This window comes from Eschrichtius robustus, chromosome 1 (assembly GCF_028021215.1).
Source record: "Eschrichtius robustus isolate mEscRob2 chromosome 1, mEscRob2.pri, whole genome shotgun sequence".
NCBI lineage: Eukaryota > Metazoa > Chordata > Mammalia > Artiodactyla > Eschrichtiidae > Eschrichtius > Eschrichtius robustus.
In genome coordinates, this window is record NC_090824.1 from 5,247,702 (window position 1) to 5,265,451 (window position 17,750).

The 17,750-nt window shown below is 42.3% G+C and overlaps 2 protein-coding genes across 2 annotated transcripts in view; both read right to left on the bottom strand.

Moving 5' to 3' along the window:
• The window catches only part of EVL (Enah/Vasp-like), a 158,283-nt gene extending 142,368 nt beyond the window's left edge, over positions 1–15,915 (bottom strand). Inside the window, exon 1 of the mRNA XM_068540670.1 lies at positions 15,847–15,915. Coding sequence (XP_068396771.1) covers positions 15,847–15,851 — 5 coding nt within the window. The 5' untranslated portion in view covers positions 15,852–15,915. The remainder of the gene's footprint in view (positions 1–15,846) is intronic.
• Positions 2,775–3,418, bottom strand: LOC137768210 (protein MIX23). Its single transcript, XM_068549627.1, has one exon. The coding sequence runs from the start codon at positions 3,416–3,418 to the stop codon at positions 2,984–2,986; it is 435 nt and encodes a 144-aa protein (XP_068405728.1). The 3' UTR covers positions 2,775–2,983.
• Positions 15,916–17,750: the final 1,835 nt, after the last annotated feature.

Sequence of the window (17,750 nt, forward strand, 5' to 3'; positions counted from 1 at the left end):
TCTAGGTTCATCCACCTCACTACAAATAACTTAATTTCTTTTTATGGCTGAGTAATATTCCATTGTATATATGTGCCACATCTTCTATATCCATTCATCTGTTGATGGACACTTAGGTTGCTTCCATGTCCTGGCTATTGTAAATAGAGCTGCAATGAACATTCTGGTACATGACACTTTTTGAATTATGGTTTTCTCAGGGTATATGACAAGCAGTGGGATTGCTGGGTCGTACGGTACTTCTACTTTTAGTTTTTTAAGGAACCTCCATACTGTTCTCGATAGTGGCGGTATCAATTTACATTCCCACCAACAGTGCAAGAGGGTCCCCTTTTATCCACACCCTCTCCAGCATTTATTTTTTGTAGATTTTTTGATGATGGCCATTCTGACTGGTGTGAGATGATATCTTATTGTTGTTCTGATTTGCATTTCTCTAATGATTAATGATGTTGACCATTCTTTCATGTGTTTGTTGTCAATCTGTATATCTTCTTTGGCAAAATGTCTATTTAGGTCTTCTGCCCATTTTTGGATTGGGTTGTTTTTTTGATATTGAGCTGCATGAGCTGCTTGTAAATTTTGCAGATTAATCCTTTGTCAGTTGCTTCATTTGCAAATATTTTCTCCCATTTGGAGGGCTGTCTTTTTATCTTGTTTATGGTTTCCTTTGCTGTGCAAAAGCTTTGAAGTTTCATTAGGTCCCATTTGTTTATTTTTGTTTTTAGTTCCATTTCTCTAGGAGGCGGGTCAAAAAGGATCTTGCTGTGATTTATGTCATAGAGTGTTCTGCCTATGTTTTCCTCTAAGAGTTTGATACTGTCTGGCCTTACATTTAGGTCTTTAATCCATTTTGAGTTTATTTTTGTGTATGGTGTTAGAGAGTGTTCTAATTTCATACTTTTACATGTACCTGTCCAGTTCTCCCAGCACCACTTATTGAAGAGGCTGCCTTTTCTCCACTGTATATTCTTGCCTCCTTTATCAAAGATAAGGTGACCATATGTGTATGGGTTTATCTCTGGGCTTGCTATCCTGTTCCATTGATCTATATTTCTGTTTTTGTCCCAGTACCATACTGTCTTGATTACTGTAGCTTTGTAGTATAGTCTGAAGTCAGGGAGCCTGATTCCTCCAGCTCCATTTTTCTTTCTCAAGATTGCTTTGGCTATTCAGGGTCTTCTGTGTTTCCTTACAAATTGTGAAATTTTTTGTTCTAGTTCTGTGAAAAATGTCAGTGGTAGTTTGATAGGGATTGCATTGAATCTGTAGATTGCTTTGGGTAGTAATTTTCGCAATGTTGATTCTTCCAATCCAAGAACATGGTATATCTCTCCATCTATTTGTATTATCTTTAATTTCTTTCATCAGTGTCTTATAATTTTCTGCATACAGGTCTTTTGTCTCCTTAGGTAGGTTTATTCCTAGGTATTTTATTCTTTTTGTTGCAATGGTAAATGGGAGGGTTTTCTTAATTTCACCTTCAGATATTTCATCATTAGTGTATAGGAGTGCTAGAGATTTCTGTGCATTAATTTTGTATCCTGCTACTTTACCAAATTCATTGATTAGCTCTAGTAGTTTTCTGGTAGCATCTTTAGGATTCTCTGTGTATAGTATCATGTCATCTGCAAACACTGACAGCTTTACTTCTTCTTTTCCAATTTGGATTCCTTTTATTTCTTTTTCTTCTCTGATTGCTGTGGCTAAAACTTCCAAAACTATGTTGAATAATAGTGGTGAGAGTGGGCAACCTTGTCTTGTTCCTGATCTTAGTGGAAATGGTCTCAGTTTTTCACCACTGAGGACGAGGTTGGCTGTGGGTTTGTCATATATGGCCTTTATTATGTTGAGGAAAGTTCCCCCTGTGCCTACTTTCTGGAGGGTTTTTATCATAAATGGGTGTTGAATTTTGTCGAAAGCTTTCTCTGCATCTATTGAGATGATCATATGGTTTTACTCCTTCAATTTGTTAATATGGTGTATCACATTGATTGACTTGCGTATACTGAAGAATCCTTGCATTCCTGGGATAAACCCCACTTGATCATGGTGGATGATCCTTTTAATGTGCTGTTGGATTCTGTTTGCTAGTATTTTGTTGAGGATTTTTGCATCTATGTTCATCAGTGATATTGGTCTGTAGTTTTCTTTCTTTGTGACATCTTTGTCTGGTTTTGGTATCAGGGTGATGGTGGCCTCGTAGAATGAGCCTGGGAGTGTTCCTCCCTCTGCTATATTTTGGAAGAGTTTGAGAAGGATAGGTGTTAGCTCTTCTCTAAATGTTTCATAGAATTCGCCTGTGAAGCCATCTGGTCCTGGGCTTCCGTCTGTTGGAAGATTTTTTTTTTTTTTTTTTTAATGTGGGATCTTCCCGGACCAGGGCTCGAACCCGTGTCCCCTGCATTAGCAGGTGGATTCTTAACCACTGCGCCACCAGGGAAGCCCGGAAGATTTTTAATCACAGTTTCAATTTCAGTGCTTGTGACTGGTCTGTTCATATTTTCTATTTCTTCCTGGTTCAGTCTCGGAAGGTTGTGCATTTCTAAGAATTTGTCCATTTCTTCCAGGTTGTCCATTTTATTGGCATAGAGTTACTTGTAGTAATCTCTCATGATCCTTTGTATTTCTGCAGTGTCAGTTGTTACTTCTCCTTTTTCATTTCTAATTCTATTGATTTGAGTCTTCTCCCTTTTTTTCTTTTTTTCTTTTTTTTTTTACACTGAGTCAGAAAATTATTTTAATAGTTACAAAATATCTTTTTTTTTTTTTTTTTTTTTACAGAATCAGTATAAAATAGCAGTTGATTTCTCCATAATTATCAGAATTATTTATACTTGAGGTCTTGGGTAAGTGGGGCTGAAATCAACAAAAGGTCTTGGACTGTTGGCTCAGAAATCTTCCTGGGAAGCCCACCGTGTTGATGTCTGTCATGCTTAACTCTTATGAGATGACCCGGTCCTTTTTAAAAAAAAGTATCTTTTTATTCATTCTTTGGAGGCTTGAAGTGAATTCGGCAGCGTTCATTAAACACCTTCCAGCTCCTGTCATTTACCACTTCTTCGACATTCAGTTCTGACTGCATCCATTTCAACTTTGTCTGTTCTTTTCTAAGTTGCTTTAATAACGTTAAATTGTCCAAATTCTTTTCTCTCTCCTCTCGGAGCTGTTTTACTACTGATGAGGTCTGAGCTATACAGTTTTTTATGACTCGGTCCCTACTGGCATGAGCCGCCATCAAAGACTCATAAAGTTGTTTACAGGTTTGGCTGGCATCAATTTTCCCTGCAAAGGAAGCTGTTGGAACCGTAGTGTTTAATTCATGTACTATTCTGTCATCAATCGTCCTCATCACCTTGAGTAATTCCTGGAACTCGGCGAACTCCTCACAGCTCACACCGCCACTGGGCGCCGCCATATTGGACAACCTCCCTTTTTTTCTTGATGAGTCTGGCTAATGGTTTATCAATTTTGTTTACCTTCTCAAAGAACCAGCTTTTAGTTTTATTGATCTTTGCTACTGTTTCCTTTATTTCTTTTTCATTTATTTCTGATCTGATCTTTATGATTTCTTTCCTTCTGCTAACTTTGGGGTTTTTTTTTGTTCTTCTTTCTCTAATTGCTTTAGGTGTAAGGTTAGGTTGTTTATTTGAGATGTTTCTTGTTTCTTAAGGTAGGATTGTATTGCTATAAACTTCGCTCTTAGAACTGCTTTTGCTGCATTCCATAGGTTTTGGGCCGTCGTGTTTTCATTGTCATTTGTTTCTAGGTACTTTTTGATTTCCTCTTTCATTTCTTCAGTGATCTCTTGGTTATTTAGTAGTGTATTGTTTAGCCTCCATGTGTTTGTATTTTTTATAGTTTTTTCCTGTAACTGATATCTAGTCTCATAGTGTTGTGGTTGGAAAAGATACTTGATATGATTTCAATTTTCTTAAGTTTACCAAGGCTTGACTTGTGACCCAAGATATGGTCTATCCTGGAGAATGTTCCATGAGCACTTGAGAAGAATGTGTATTCTGTTGTTTTTGGATGGAAGTCCTATAATATCAATTAAGTCCATGTTGTTTAATGTATCATTTAAAGCTTGTGTTTCCTTATTTTCATTTTGGATGATCTGTCCATTGGTGAAAGTGGGGTGTTAAAGTCCCCTACTATGATTGTGTTACTGTCGATTTCCTCTTTCATGACTGTTAGTATCTGCCTTATGTATTGGGGTGCTCCTATGTTGGGTGCATAAATATTTGCAATTGTTATATCTTCTTCTTGGATGGATCCCTTGATCATTATGTACTGTCCTTCTCTGTCTCTTGTAATAGTCTTTATTTTAAAGTCTATTTTGTCTGATATGAGAATTGCTACTCCAGCTTTCTTTTGATTTCCATTTGCATGGAATATCTTTTTCCATCTCCTCACTTTCAGTCTGTATGTGTCCCTAGGTCTGATGTGGGTCTCTTGTAGACAGCATATATACTGGTCTTGTTTTTGTATCCATTCAGCCAGTCTATGTCTTTTCATTGTGATGTTATTTTTTAACTTTTCACCTTTTCTTGCTCTTAATAGGACTAAAACACTGCCAGAGGTAGAACCCCCCCCAATACAATACAACTTAACGTGTTTAAAACTGAACCAAACGGCAACTTTCTAACATAAATCACTCATAATTTAATTCAAGTCTTCTCTGGTTGGTCTCTACAGCTTCTGCAGTTCTGAAATTTGCGTTTTTCCCAGGGGACTAACCAAATTAGGGGATGAAGCAATGTGGAGTGTGAGAAAATAGAGATTAGGCATTACTGTTGACTGATAGAAAACCATAAAGCCCGAATTCAAACAAAGCATTAATCAAAAGTAATGTCATCATGCACTGTATAACCTAAAATCTAACACGCCTTATGGCTGGAGGCATGGAGCTCCCTTCAAAAAATGAGAGAGCTGAAAACTCCTAGGCACAGAGCCTGACACACCACGGATACACAAGGAATGGCAGTCCCTGGTGTCCCTGCTCCTCCTCTCCTGTCTCCCCCTGATCCCTACCTAGAGGTGGGCTGACACTGAATGCAGGCTGAAGTTTCAGTATAGTCCAGCTGTCTCACTACAAAGTCTCAGGCTCATTCCCAAGTTTTTGCTGCACTGAATAGGAGGAACTAGGGTTGAGGTCATAAAAATGAACCCACGAATCAAGAGAGCAAATGTTCTTGCCTACTTCTGCCTATAACTAAAGAGGAAACCATGGGGGAAGAAGAGTGAAAAATAAGACCAGAACTGTGAGACAAGAAATCAGAGCTTCATGCCCCTAATACCTCACTGCCTGTGAGGCCTAGGCAAGTGGCCTCTGGAGTCTGTGTCCATTTTCTCATCTGAGAAATAGGGAGCTCATGCATTAGTCAACAAACATTTATTGAGCACTTACTACATTCCAAATAAACCAGCCCCAGTCTTGAAACTCAAGCCTAGGTCAGCAGTTCTTAACTGTGGCTGCACACTTAAATAACCTAGAGATCTCAAATGAAACAACAACAAAACCCCTCATCCCAGATTAATGGACTCCCTAAGGTAGGGCCCGGGCATCAGGCGGAGGGTGGGGAAGAGGGCCTTTTCAACTGTTTGTGATGCCCAGCGAGGGTTAAAAACCACTGGACTTAGAGAATTTCTAAGTTTCTGAATCTAACTTTCTACGGTTTGACAAATGAGTATTTTTTACAGGTCAAAACCCTCCAAAATAAACCAGTTTCATTAATACTTTGGAGGGAGAGTGACCGAGGGGGTGCCTCGACTGTGCCGACAATCCTAGCCCGAGGGGTCACATTGCCTGTAAGTGTCCTCCAGCCTCACAGATGCCTCCTTGGAGTCATATTCAAAAGCCACACATGTCATGTTATAAGTGAGAATTCTCCCCGAGGGGCAGACAGATGCCTGACTCATGCCATTCTGGATTTGTTCCCTTGGATTAAAGCACTGTTTGGTCATTCATGATTTTTGTCGTATCTGTTTAACATGAGTGCTATTAATCTTTTTCTTTAAAATCAACTCACTGGAGCAGTAAGAGAGTATTAGCCCTACTAAATATTAAAACACATTGTAGAACCTCTTTAATCAAAAGCGAGGTATTGACACATGAATAAATGCAGACCAATGGAACATAATAGAAAATCCAGAAATAGGTCAAATTAATTAAATATGACAAAGGACAGAATCTCAAAACACTGGGAGAAAATGGAATTTTAAAATAATTAATTAATTAATTTGGTTGTGCTGGGTCTTAGTTGCAGCAGGGGGCTCCTTAGTTGTGGCTCGCTGGCTCCTTAGTTGCGGCACATGGGCTCCTTAGTTGCGGCAGGCGGGCTCCTTAGTTGTGGCACATGGGCGCCTTAGTTGCGGCATGTGCGAACTCTTAGTTGCACCATGCGTGTGGGATCTAGTTCCCTGACTAGGGATCGAACCTGGACACCCTGCATTGGGAGTGTGGAGTCTTACCCACTGCACCACCAGGGAAGTCCCAGAAAATGAAATTTTTAATAAGGGGTATTGGGATAACTGAAAAACCAGATGGAAAAGGCTAAAATCGGATCCAGCTCTCACACCATATATTTAATTCCAAATGGATCAAAGATTTAAATGTTTGAAAAAGAAAAAAGAGAAGAAACTGTACAACTACTAGAGAAAACATAGGTGAATTCAACCTGGTATCACAGAAAACTTTCGAGCTATGACTGAAAATCAAGAAGCAGTGAGTAAAAAAAAATTTTTTTTAAAAAGAAGTAATCCCCACAAAATCACGTGCATTAAGCACCTAGTCTGCATCATTTCAGCTCCTCCTGCCTTACCTGTTTCGTATTCTAGCCACCCCTGAGGCAACCAGTTTTGCCCAGGCTCTGACCTGTGTCCAGTCCCTGCTGCGGCCCCAGGGGGCTGCCACGTGAGCCCTCTCAGTACCCACTGAGAACATCACCATGTACAGGGGCAATTAATGCCCTGCGGAGCAATCCTTTGCCAAATGGAGACAGTAGCTGATGGATATCACCCCTTCGGCCCCCACAAATATCAATCCCGTGCTCTCCTCCAAACACACAGGAGCCTTCATCTCGGGTACAGTTTTCTGGGGAACCCAGTTAAAATACCACTAATTTGGTGCACTGATTTTCTTCTAATACACAAAAATAAATACTTAATTATAAAAATTTAGAAAGCGCTCATCAGAAGGAGCGTAACTCCCTACTCCTTAAGTGTGAGCTATGAACAGTGACTGTCTTGAAAAGAAGACAGCATGAAAAGGGGAATAAAAGAGTAACTCTACAGTGATGAAACCTGACAAACACTGCTTCAGCCACGTGATCAAGGCCGACATCCACAGTGATAAATCACGCTGCGGTATGTACCCTCTGTAACATGGAATGGAATGTCACTTTATCTCTGTGATCTTCCTGCCTGAAACTTAACAACCCCAGGCCAACCATGAGAAAAACATGAAATAAATTCCAACAGAAGGGCATCCTACAGTATACCTAAACAAGTACTCCTCAAAATAGTCAAGATCTTCAAAAATTAAAGACAGTCTGAAAAACTATCCACAGCAGAGGGATCTAAGGAGATTTAACAACTAAATGTAATGTGGTATCCTGGATCAGACCTTGGAACAGAAGAAGGACGTTAGGTAAAAACAAGAAAACTTGAATATACTATGGACTTCAGCTAATAACACTGTATCAATATTAGTTTACTAAGTATAACAAATGTACCACGTAAGATATTAATAACAGGGGAAACTATATATGTGGAGAGTGTATGGGAACTCTCTGTACTATCTGCTCAATTTTTCCGTAACTCTAAAATTGTTTTAAAATATAAAGTCTATTAATAAAAACAGGAAAAAAAAAGATTTATGAAAAGCATTCCTCCATCCCTGGCAATGGGGCCTGGGATCTGCATTTTGGAAGGACATACACACAGGGATTCCTATGCACATTAAAGTTTGAGAAACCTCAGGGACATCAGGAGTTACAGTGCACAATGTCCTTACAAAGAAAATTCAGGAAAAAAAAATCCATCCACACATCAATAAACAAATCCTGTCTCCTGGTAGTGGTACGGAAACAGCAGATGAAAGCACTGTCACCCAGTAATTCATTAACTCATTAAGCACATAATGAAAGAGTTTTCATCTTGGATGCCAGCTTCACTCACTTGGGAGCTGCCTTGAATGTGGTACTTGGAAGGACCCATGACAAGGCAGAATGAATGTCATGATTTACTACCTATTTTATGTACAAGTGGCAGCACCAATATGCACTAAGCATCTACCAACTGCCAGGCACAGCGCTAGGCTCTAGGGACCCAAAAGAGATGGAAACAAGCATAATCCTTTATGAAGTACAGGAGGAAAAAGATAAGTAATCATAAATATAAAAAGTAACAGAGGGACTTTCCTGGCGGTCCAGTGGTTAAGACTCCGTGCTTCCAACGCAGGGGGCATGGGTTCGATCCCTGGTCAGGCAGCTAGGATCCCACATGCCACGCAGCCCAGCCAGAAATAAAATAAAATAAAATAACAGAAGAGGAAATATGGAATGCCCCAGAGGCAAATAATCGGGAAGGGCCATCAGCCAGGGTCGGAGTCAAGGACTGCCTCCCTGAGGAAGTGACATTTAAGCTAAGATTTGAAGGCTAAGAACTTAGCAAGGTGAAGAGGAAAAGGAAGTCGTTGAACTCTGGTCAACTCATGAATTAGTCCATCAGACCTTTTCTTACTTAAGGATCCTCTGGAGGAGAATGAAGAAGACAAGATCAGAGCAATAGACACAGCTCCACAGAGAGAGCCCAGAGCGGAGGGCAGCACCCAGAGTGTTTAAGGTGCTGGAAGCTTTACAGAGGGGCCCAGGGCAGATATATGACAAGGGGGAAGGACTGGAGAAGGTTAGTAAGAGGCTTCCAAAACCAAGCCCTAAGGGATGTTGCCCATTTCCCCTAAGACACTCAGAAAACGTGTCACATTGGCTCCCACTGCCCCTTCTGCCACCACCTCCATGACTTTCACAGCTAACTGCTCAACTGCAGTAACTATTTCTTAATCTAAATTTCCCGGTACAATAATCTCCTCTACCCCAAAATAACATGCCTCCTGTTTTGTATTTATTTCAGTAGTTCTATTTTGCCTCTTTTACAGAGAATGGCCCTGAATCATTTTTAGAAGTTGAAGCGTCAATAGCAACTGTGGTTTCTAAACCAAAAAAATTATCACATATGGTAGAGAACTTATATAGCAATCTGACAAAAGGGCAGAATATCTGAAATCAGAATTGTCCCAGATCTTTCCGGGTTCATCTCCTTCACAGACATAACAAACTGAGGTGGGGGAAGTAAACAGCTAACCTTTACTGACCACCGTAAGCCGAGAACTTTCTACGTATTCTCATTTGATCCTCACAAAACCCTGAGAAAGAAGTAGGGTTATCCTCATTTATATTTGAGAAAAGTGTCAGTTCATAAAGGTTAAGTAATTTGCTCAAAGTCAGTCAGCTGGTGAGGAGTGGCTCTGGGGCAGAATCCAGGTCTATTAGACTCTAAAACCCAGGCTGTTTAGAATACAAGGGACAAATGTGGCCTAACTCAATATTATAAAAAGAAAAAGGTCATTCACATTCCTACGTTAAGTCCAAACCCAGAAGCAGAAGATGCCTTTCCCACAGCCTTAAAGACAAAGACAGACAATCCATCTTCAAACACAGGAGCTACAGAGGACTTGAGAACAGGGCTCCCCCCACTGGCAAGCAGATGCAACCACACCATTTACTTCTGATTCCTTTCCTAGTCCTTTGCTTTTTGGGAGGGGAACCTCCAATTTAAGACCAGGAATAAAGTTCTTTTCATTAACTTTATCTTTCTCTCTTCTTTGCTTAAAATTTATCAACAGCCTTTGGTTCCAGTAATACTACTATTCTGCTAACTTAAACTTAATCAGAGACGTACCCTAAGATTTATCTACAGACATTATCATCGTATTATTTACAATGATGAAATCCTAAAAACAAAGCTAACTGTCCCCAACTTGGGGTACTGGTAAATAAATTATGGTATATCATCCGATAGACTATTATGCAGCTATTTTAAATGTTTTCAAAGAACATTCAACGAAGGGGAAATGCATATATGTTCCATGTAAAATGCCCAATACAAATACACAGTCTAGTATCAATTTTGTGAAAATGTTACACTTACAAATGAAAAAGATAAGGAGACTATACCCCATGTTTCATGGGTTATCCCTGAACAGCAGGATCAATGCTGATTCTTATTGTCTTCTTTATACTACATTTAAACCAGAAAAATAAAAACTGCCACTAGAAGTCGCTTCTATGAGGTCTTCTCCTTTCAGGCTAAGAAAGAGAAAAAGCTGTTTGCTGAGGGCACCACTGTCCTTCCCACCCCACCCTGACATCAGCTGGAGGTGCTCTTCTCTAAGTTATCATCACACTATTAACGCACTTATGACATTCACTCAACTCGGAGTCACCAAGCTTATAGTCTACCGCAAGGTTCAAACCTGGGTAGTATATAGATTACCTTTAAAGGGAAAAAAATCTTCATGTGAAACAATGCCAATTTATTTTCATGTAGCTTATTTACGTGCAATTAGAAAACTAAGTTTAAATTTCTTATGTTTATGTAACTAGAGACAAACAAAACTACCAAACCAGCAAAATTCAAAAGGACATTACTTTAATAAAAAGATGTTGTTGCTCATATTAAAAATCATCACCCGCAAGGTAAATATAGTAACGGCACAGGTCTAAAAACAGACAGAACAACAGAAGAGAGCCAAAGGTACAGACACAGAAGCGCCACAACCCCACAGCTGGTCTCCCGGACACCTTCCAAAGATACCTGGAGGAATGCTCCCCTGCCCCTATCCTGCAGCAATAAGCTCTGAGATGTACTTGTGTTAGCTAGTGCTGGCTAACTGTGGGATGTGAAGACTGTGTCTGTGCTTGGGTATCTCATGCTGTACCCTGTAATTGCACTGCAATTCTGCAGAACTCCAAATTGATAAAGTGCCCTTGGCCCAGATGAGGCAGTTCCCTGGCACATAACCAGACCTGTGAGACGGTAGGCTGGCCATGCCTTACACACACAAGGCTGGCCCTGGCGGGGGCAGGCAAGCTTTCTGAAGATTGGAGGCGATCCTGCTTCAGATGTTACCATGCAACCCTGGAGAGGATTTTGGGATCTGCACGTTTGTTCTGCCATCCAACTTAGAAAACATTCCTGATACCTCTGCCATATATCGACTAATATAATCAAGTATCTGATCAGCAATTTTTTAGAAAAATGTAATTTTGATCTTTACCTCATATTCCAGACAACTTGAAGGATGAACTTCTGTGAAATTTTACATATAAAAGAGAAAACAACTTAATACTTACCGAACTACTAGACAAACGCTAAAACATAAGAAATGATGCAAAAATCACAAAGAAAATGACTTGATAACATAAAAATCTTAAACTTCTATATACCAAATCTTTAAAAGATAAAAGGCAGAGGGGGAAAACGTTCACAGAAAAGAACCTTCCCAACAGATAAATGACTCAAGTATATAAGCAGAAATATACTGTATACTGCGTATGTGGGCATCTTTGTTTTTAAGTAGAAAAAGGATGCAGAAAGGGATTTAGTAAATTTTTGTAAACCTTTTAGGGATAGAAACTGTTTGGGGGAGGGGAGGTTTGGCCCCTTCTACCTCCTTACCACCTAATCCAGTGTCAGGCAACGGTAAGGCCTCGAAAAATGATTTCTGAATGAGATATGAGAATACATAACGTCTCTTAGGAAAAGGGAAATAAGAATTCAGGCAATAGTCTAGAAAATTAAGAAAAACTCAGACACAGCCTTAATTATCCAAGTCAGCAAAACCGTGACTTGGATAATTCACCATGTCCACATATTTTAGCAAAACTAAAATATGTGGACATGTGCCTCAAACGTTCAGTTTATTTGTTAGAATGCATCTCTAGCCCTATGTCTTTCTGAGACACTCCTGAAAAGCGTCAGTTTAGAGGCTCCATTTCAGACCATTTTCAAAACGTCGTATCTATGTACTCCCATGAGATTATCTAGCAAGAAAAATGTGTCATTTTCATTAAAGAAAATTCAGACTGAACAAAAAAGAAAGTATTTTTCACAGATGAGCCACATTCCTTATAAATACCCAAATCAAATGAACTGACAACGGAGGTAATGATGAACAGATCTCCTCAACTCATTTAGGTCCATTTGCAAAAGCCATGTACCTCAAGAGGTACATGTAAATATACACATATAGATGTTTAACTACAAACAGTCTGCAACAGAGAACCATGTTAAACTGTTAGCAGCGTTTTAAAAAAAAATCTGTGTAAAGAAAAAGGGTAACTGAATGACTCATTTTGGAAAAAGTATTTAAAAACTTTCATTTCTATATCCATGCCTTGTCATTTGATCCCCCAAAATGGGATCTGAGAATACTATTATGTCATTATTGATCAAAAAATGAAATGTTCTATTCAAGTGGGCCAAGAAAGGGGGAATTTTTATCAAATAAACAATTAAGGAAATCAAGACAGGAGAAAGAAATGAATATTAAAAGAAGAGAGGAAAGCACCTGCTTCCAAAATCCTCTGCTTTACAGTAATGATCTGCCATTTTTTTCAATTAATTACATATTAAGAGGACATAAAGATTTATTCTTAAAGTTATCTTGATTCTAAGCACATTTCACAAACTAAAATGATCTAATATAGTTATAACACAAAAAAATTGGTGTTGTTATTCTCCACAGCTTCTGTAACCGGGTAGCTTTGAGTCTCCTCCGAAATTGAATATTGACTCAAACTGCTCCTAACATGCATACACCAGGGACTTTTACTTCCAGTAAACATGAACTTAGTAAATCAGAACAATCCGCCAGCTGAAAAGAACTAGAAAAGCAAGGAAAAAAACAGAATAAGTATCTGCTTGGAGGCCTGGAGGAAGAAGGGCTATCAGAGGCTCAGGGAGGTGAGTTCAGTATTTGGGGCTACTTTCCCCTGGAGATGTCTGCCAACTTTGAAGGGAATCCTAAAAGTGTGGCTTTAGGTTGGAGGGTAAAGGTCCTGGTGAAGAGCTGAACATGAGCACTAAAGGTGAACAGAACAGGCTGGCTCTCGCAAGGACTGAAGCTCAGCTTAGAAACAGCCCAATTCCTTGAGGCTACACTGAAGTGACCCCAGCTTATAAGTGCCCCATTTGTCTGACAAAAGCAAATGTGAATTATCTCTGGAAGAGAAAAACATCTTCTTAGGCCTCAAATTATTTCTACAAACAGTTCTGCAAATATAATGTCCAGCACGGAATTAAAAAACAAATACAACTAGGCACAAAAGGAGATAAGACAATATGAATGAAAACCAAGAGAAACAGATGTTGGAAATGACTCACAAATACTGCCATAATTGGACAAACATTGAGATAATTATACATACTACATTCAAGGAGATGAAAGACAATATTGATAATTTTGGCAGACAGCTGGAAACTATAAAAAGAAAAGCAAATGGAAATTAAAGTATCAAAAAATATATAATAACTGAAATTAAACAGTCAATTGATAGGAAAGATAAGTGAGGAGATAACCAGAATGAAGGACAAAGAGACAAACAGAAAACACAGAAGGAAGGTTAAGAAAACACAGAAGGAAGATACAGTGAAATAGCCTAACATGTATAATGGTAGCCCCAGAAGGAAAGGTGAGGGAGAATGGGACAGAAGCAGTATTTGAAGTCCTAATGGCTCATGACTTCCAAAACTAATGAGAGGCATAAAGACGAAGACTCAAGAAGCCCTAAGTTATAAGTTATAAAAAAAAAAAAAAAAAAAAAAATCCATACTAAGGACAGCACAGAAAAAACTGCTGAAAACCAAACACAGAGAACATTTTAAAAGCAGACAGAGAAAAAGACGACTTTCAAAGAACGACAGACAAGTTACTTCTCAACAGAAACAATCCAAGTCAGAGACAATGAGGTATCTTTAAAGTGCTAAAAGAAAGCAACGGTAAACCAGGAATTCTGTAACTACTGAAAAGACCCTTCTAAAATGGAGGAAAATGTTCTAAAATTAGATTGTGGTAAGGGTTTCATAACTGTGAAAATACTAAAAAAACCACCAAACTGCATACTCTAAATGGGTAAATTTTATGGTATGTGAATTATATCTCAATAAATCTGTTTTTTTTTTCAAATGAAGGATAAATAATGACATTTGCAAACAAACACTGTAAGAATTTGTCACCAGCAGACCTGCACGAGGAATTCTAAAGGCTATTCCTCAGATGGAAAGAAATGATCCCAAATGGAAGACTGGAAGATGACAAAGGTGGCACTGGGGAAAAGATGACCTTTCTGATAAACAGTACTGAATAAATGGTTCTGCTAAATATAAAATTTGACCGCTTTTTCACAAGTTACAGAAAAGTCACAAGTGAACTGTAGATCTTAATTTGAAAGGCAGAACAGTAAGATTTTTAGAAGATGTCATAGGAAACTATCTTCTTGACTTTGGAATGGAACTCCTACAAATTAGGAAGAAAAAGACATGTAAACCCCAAAAGAAAACACTTTCGAACAGGCACTTCATAAAAGAGGATACCAAATAAACATGAAAAGATGTTCAACCTCATCAGTCAGCAAGAAACTGCAATCGGAAACCACAATGGGATACCTCACCAGGATGGCTGCACACTCACAAGGATGGCTTAAATGTAAGTGTTGACAAGTGTTGACAAGGACATGGAGCACGAGAACTCTCATACATTTGCTGGTAGGAGTGTAAATTGGTAGAAAAACACTTTGGAAACTTGGTGTTATCTCCTAAAGTTGAAGATATGGGTATCTTTTGACCTAGAAGTTCCACTGCTGGGTACATACCCAACAGAAACGAATGTACCAGGAGATGTATAAGAGTACTCAAAACAGCATTATTATTAATAGTCCAAAGCTAGAAACAATTCAAATGTCTACCAATACCAGAATAGTTAAATTGTAGTATTTCATACAGTGCAATACTACAGATTAATAAAAATGAACAACGGTTACGACATACTGGATGAATCTCAGAAGCACGTTGAGTGAAAAAGCCGGACACAAAAGAATATATATTTCTTTAGTATTTCATTTATATAAAGATCACGAAACAGTCAAAATAAAACGACGGACACTGCAGTTTTTATGGGATATATGTTTGGAAGGTAAAATCACACAGACAAAAGGCAAGGACGTGATTATCCCCAAAAAGTCAGGATTGGGTTACCTCTGGAGAGAGAATTCCGAGCTCCTGGGTGCTGGCAATGTTTTTTCTCGAACTGGTAACCACCAGTCCCCCTGGCTGGGTGATAAACCAGTAAGTGGTACATCGCGGGTCTTGCACTTGACCGGCGTGCAAGAAGAAAGGAGACGGGGACAAGAAAAAGGGAGCAAAAGCGGGCAGGCAGCTCCAGGTGGAAGGAAACGACCACTTAACGTGTAAGCTCTGGGCGCTGGCACAGGGAGGCTTCGATCAAGGGTACAGAGCCCCGGGGAGGGAGGCCGGAGGGGCTCCGGGCCGGGCGCGGCCACACCTGCCGCGGGGTCGGCCTCCCCACGCGGCCCCCCAGCCCCCACGTGTGCCTCCCGCGAGCTGCAAAGGCCGGCACCGCCCGCTGCTTCCAGAAGGCCGCCCACCCCGACTCCCCCAGACCCTCTCACGGTCCCCCACGCCCCCACGGTGCTCCCGAAGCCCGCCCAGCGCTCCGGACGCCGCCCGCCCGGCCTCCCCACGCCCAGGCGCCCGCCGACTCACCTCATTGTCGCTGCCGGGGCGGGCGCGCGGGGCCGGGGGCGCGGCGCGGGGCGCGGGGCGTTAGCGGGGCAGCCGGCCCCGGGCGCGGCGGCTCCGCGTCTCGCTGGGCTGCGGGGGGCAGCGAGGGCTCATCTTCTCGGGGCTGGCGTCCGGGCCGCTAGCTGCGGGGACGGGCTGCGGCGGCGGCGCCTGACAGCTGGGCCCCGGCCCCTGCCATCTTGGCGGGCGCGTGCCCGGGCCGCCGTGTGCGCACGCCGCCGGGGGGAGGGGAGTGGAGGGGAGGGGGCGAGCGTCGCCCGGGTCCCTCCGGCCGGGGGAGCGTGCGCCCGCCCGAGACTCGGGGCGCGGTCCCCGGGCGGGCGCGGCCGGCTGCGAGGCCGCCGACGGAGAGGCGAGAGGGCGCGGGCGGGCGAAGTCAGCCCGCGAGTCGAAACTGAGGGGAGAGCGCGCGCGGTGGCCCAAGCCCGACACAAAAGGCGCGGGGCCCCACCGCCCGCGCCTCCAGGAGAGCCGAGCCGGGGTCTGCGAGGGGCGGGGCGGAACCTCGGGGGGCGGGTCGTGAGGGCCCGGCCGGGCCGCAAGGGGCGGGGCTTCGAAGGAAGGGTGCTCAGTGAGGGGCGGGGAGGAGCGCTGAGAGCGGGGTGGGACTGGCGGATGTGAGAGGGGCGGGGCTTAGAAGAAAGCGCAATCCGTGAGGGGCGGGGCCGCGGAGGAGGGCAGGGCCCAAAGTGGGCGGGGCGCTGGCGCGGCACGTGGAGCGCTGTGTCCTCCTCCCCGCGCGGGGCGCCTCTCTCAACTGCAAAGGCAGCTGAGCGCGCCGGCGTCCGTGCGACTTGGCCCGAGGAGTCCACCTTCCCCGGGCCTGCGGCGCGCCCAGCCTGCTCCGAGGCAGTGAGCAACCCCCTCTCTTTGTAAATAAAGAGCCAAGGCTGGGACGGGGAGTCGTATCTTTGAGGCAATATCAACAGCTGAAGGATCTCCCAGTCCAAAAAAGCCCCACCTGGCGGCTGCAAACCACAGCTTGTGAAAAATCACATCGACTGCACGAGGTCGTCCAGGTTTTCTCTGGTTGTTAAATCCCCAAACCTTCCTAAAGGTTAGCCATCCTCATAGCTGGCTGGAAACCCTAAACCCGCAGAGTCTCACTTCTCAGTTCTAATTAGACACAGTTCGTCATGCTTTCTCAGTATCGCCACTAATGCTCCCATTCCCCTCTATCACAGCAACAATGAAATCGTACCTACCTTTTAAAAAATTGCCTCTGAGCAAGAGCACATCAAGCGTTAAGCGGTTTCTGGCATATAGGAGGGCAGCGAAGGGTCGCTATTCTACTCCTGGCCCAGAGTGAGAAGAGTGGTTTTGCCCAAGATACAGGAAGTGGTGGAGTCAGTTCTCAAGCCAAGGATTTTCTGACTCAAAATCCCAGTGCCCATCCATTCTTTTTTTAAAAAAATAAATTTATTTATTTATTTATTTTCAGCTGCCTTGGGTCTTCATTGCTGCACGCAGGCTTTCTCTAGTTGTGGCAAGCAGGGGCTACTCTTCGTTGCGGTGCACGTGCTTCTCATTGCTTGTTGCGGAGCACAGGCTCCAGGGCGCGTGGGCTTCAGTAGTTGTGGCTTCTGGGCTGAGTTGCTCCGCAGCATGTGGGATCTTCCCGGACCAGAGCTCGAACCCATGTTCCCTGCATTGGCAGGCGAATTCTTAACCACCGCGCCACCAGGGAAGTCCCCCATCCATTCTTGTTTGCTGCAATTGTTTATCATTCTTATGCGTCGCAGATGGATCCCCCTTCCTCACCATCCACTTGTCCTCAGAGTTCTTTAGCGATTGGCTGTCACATCTCCACTTTCCTCCCCCGATTTCTTTGAGCTGGAGTCTTCAAACTCAAAAGGGCACCTTGG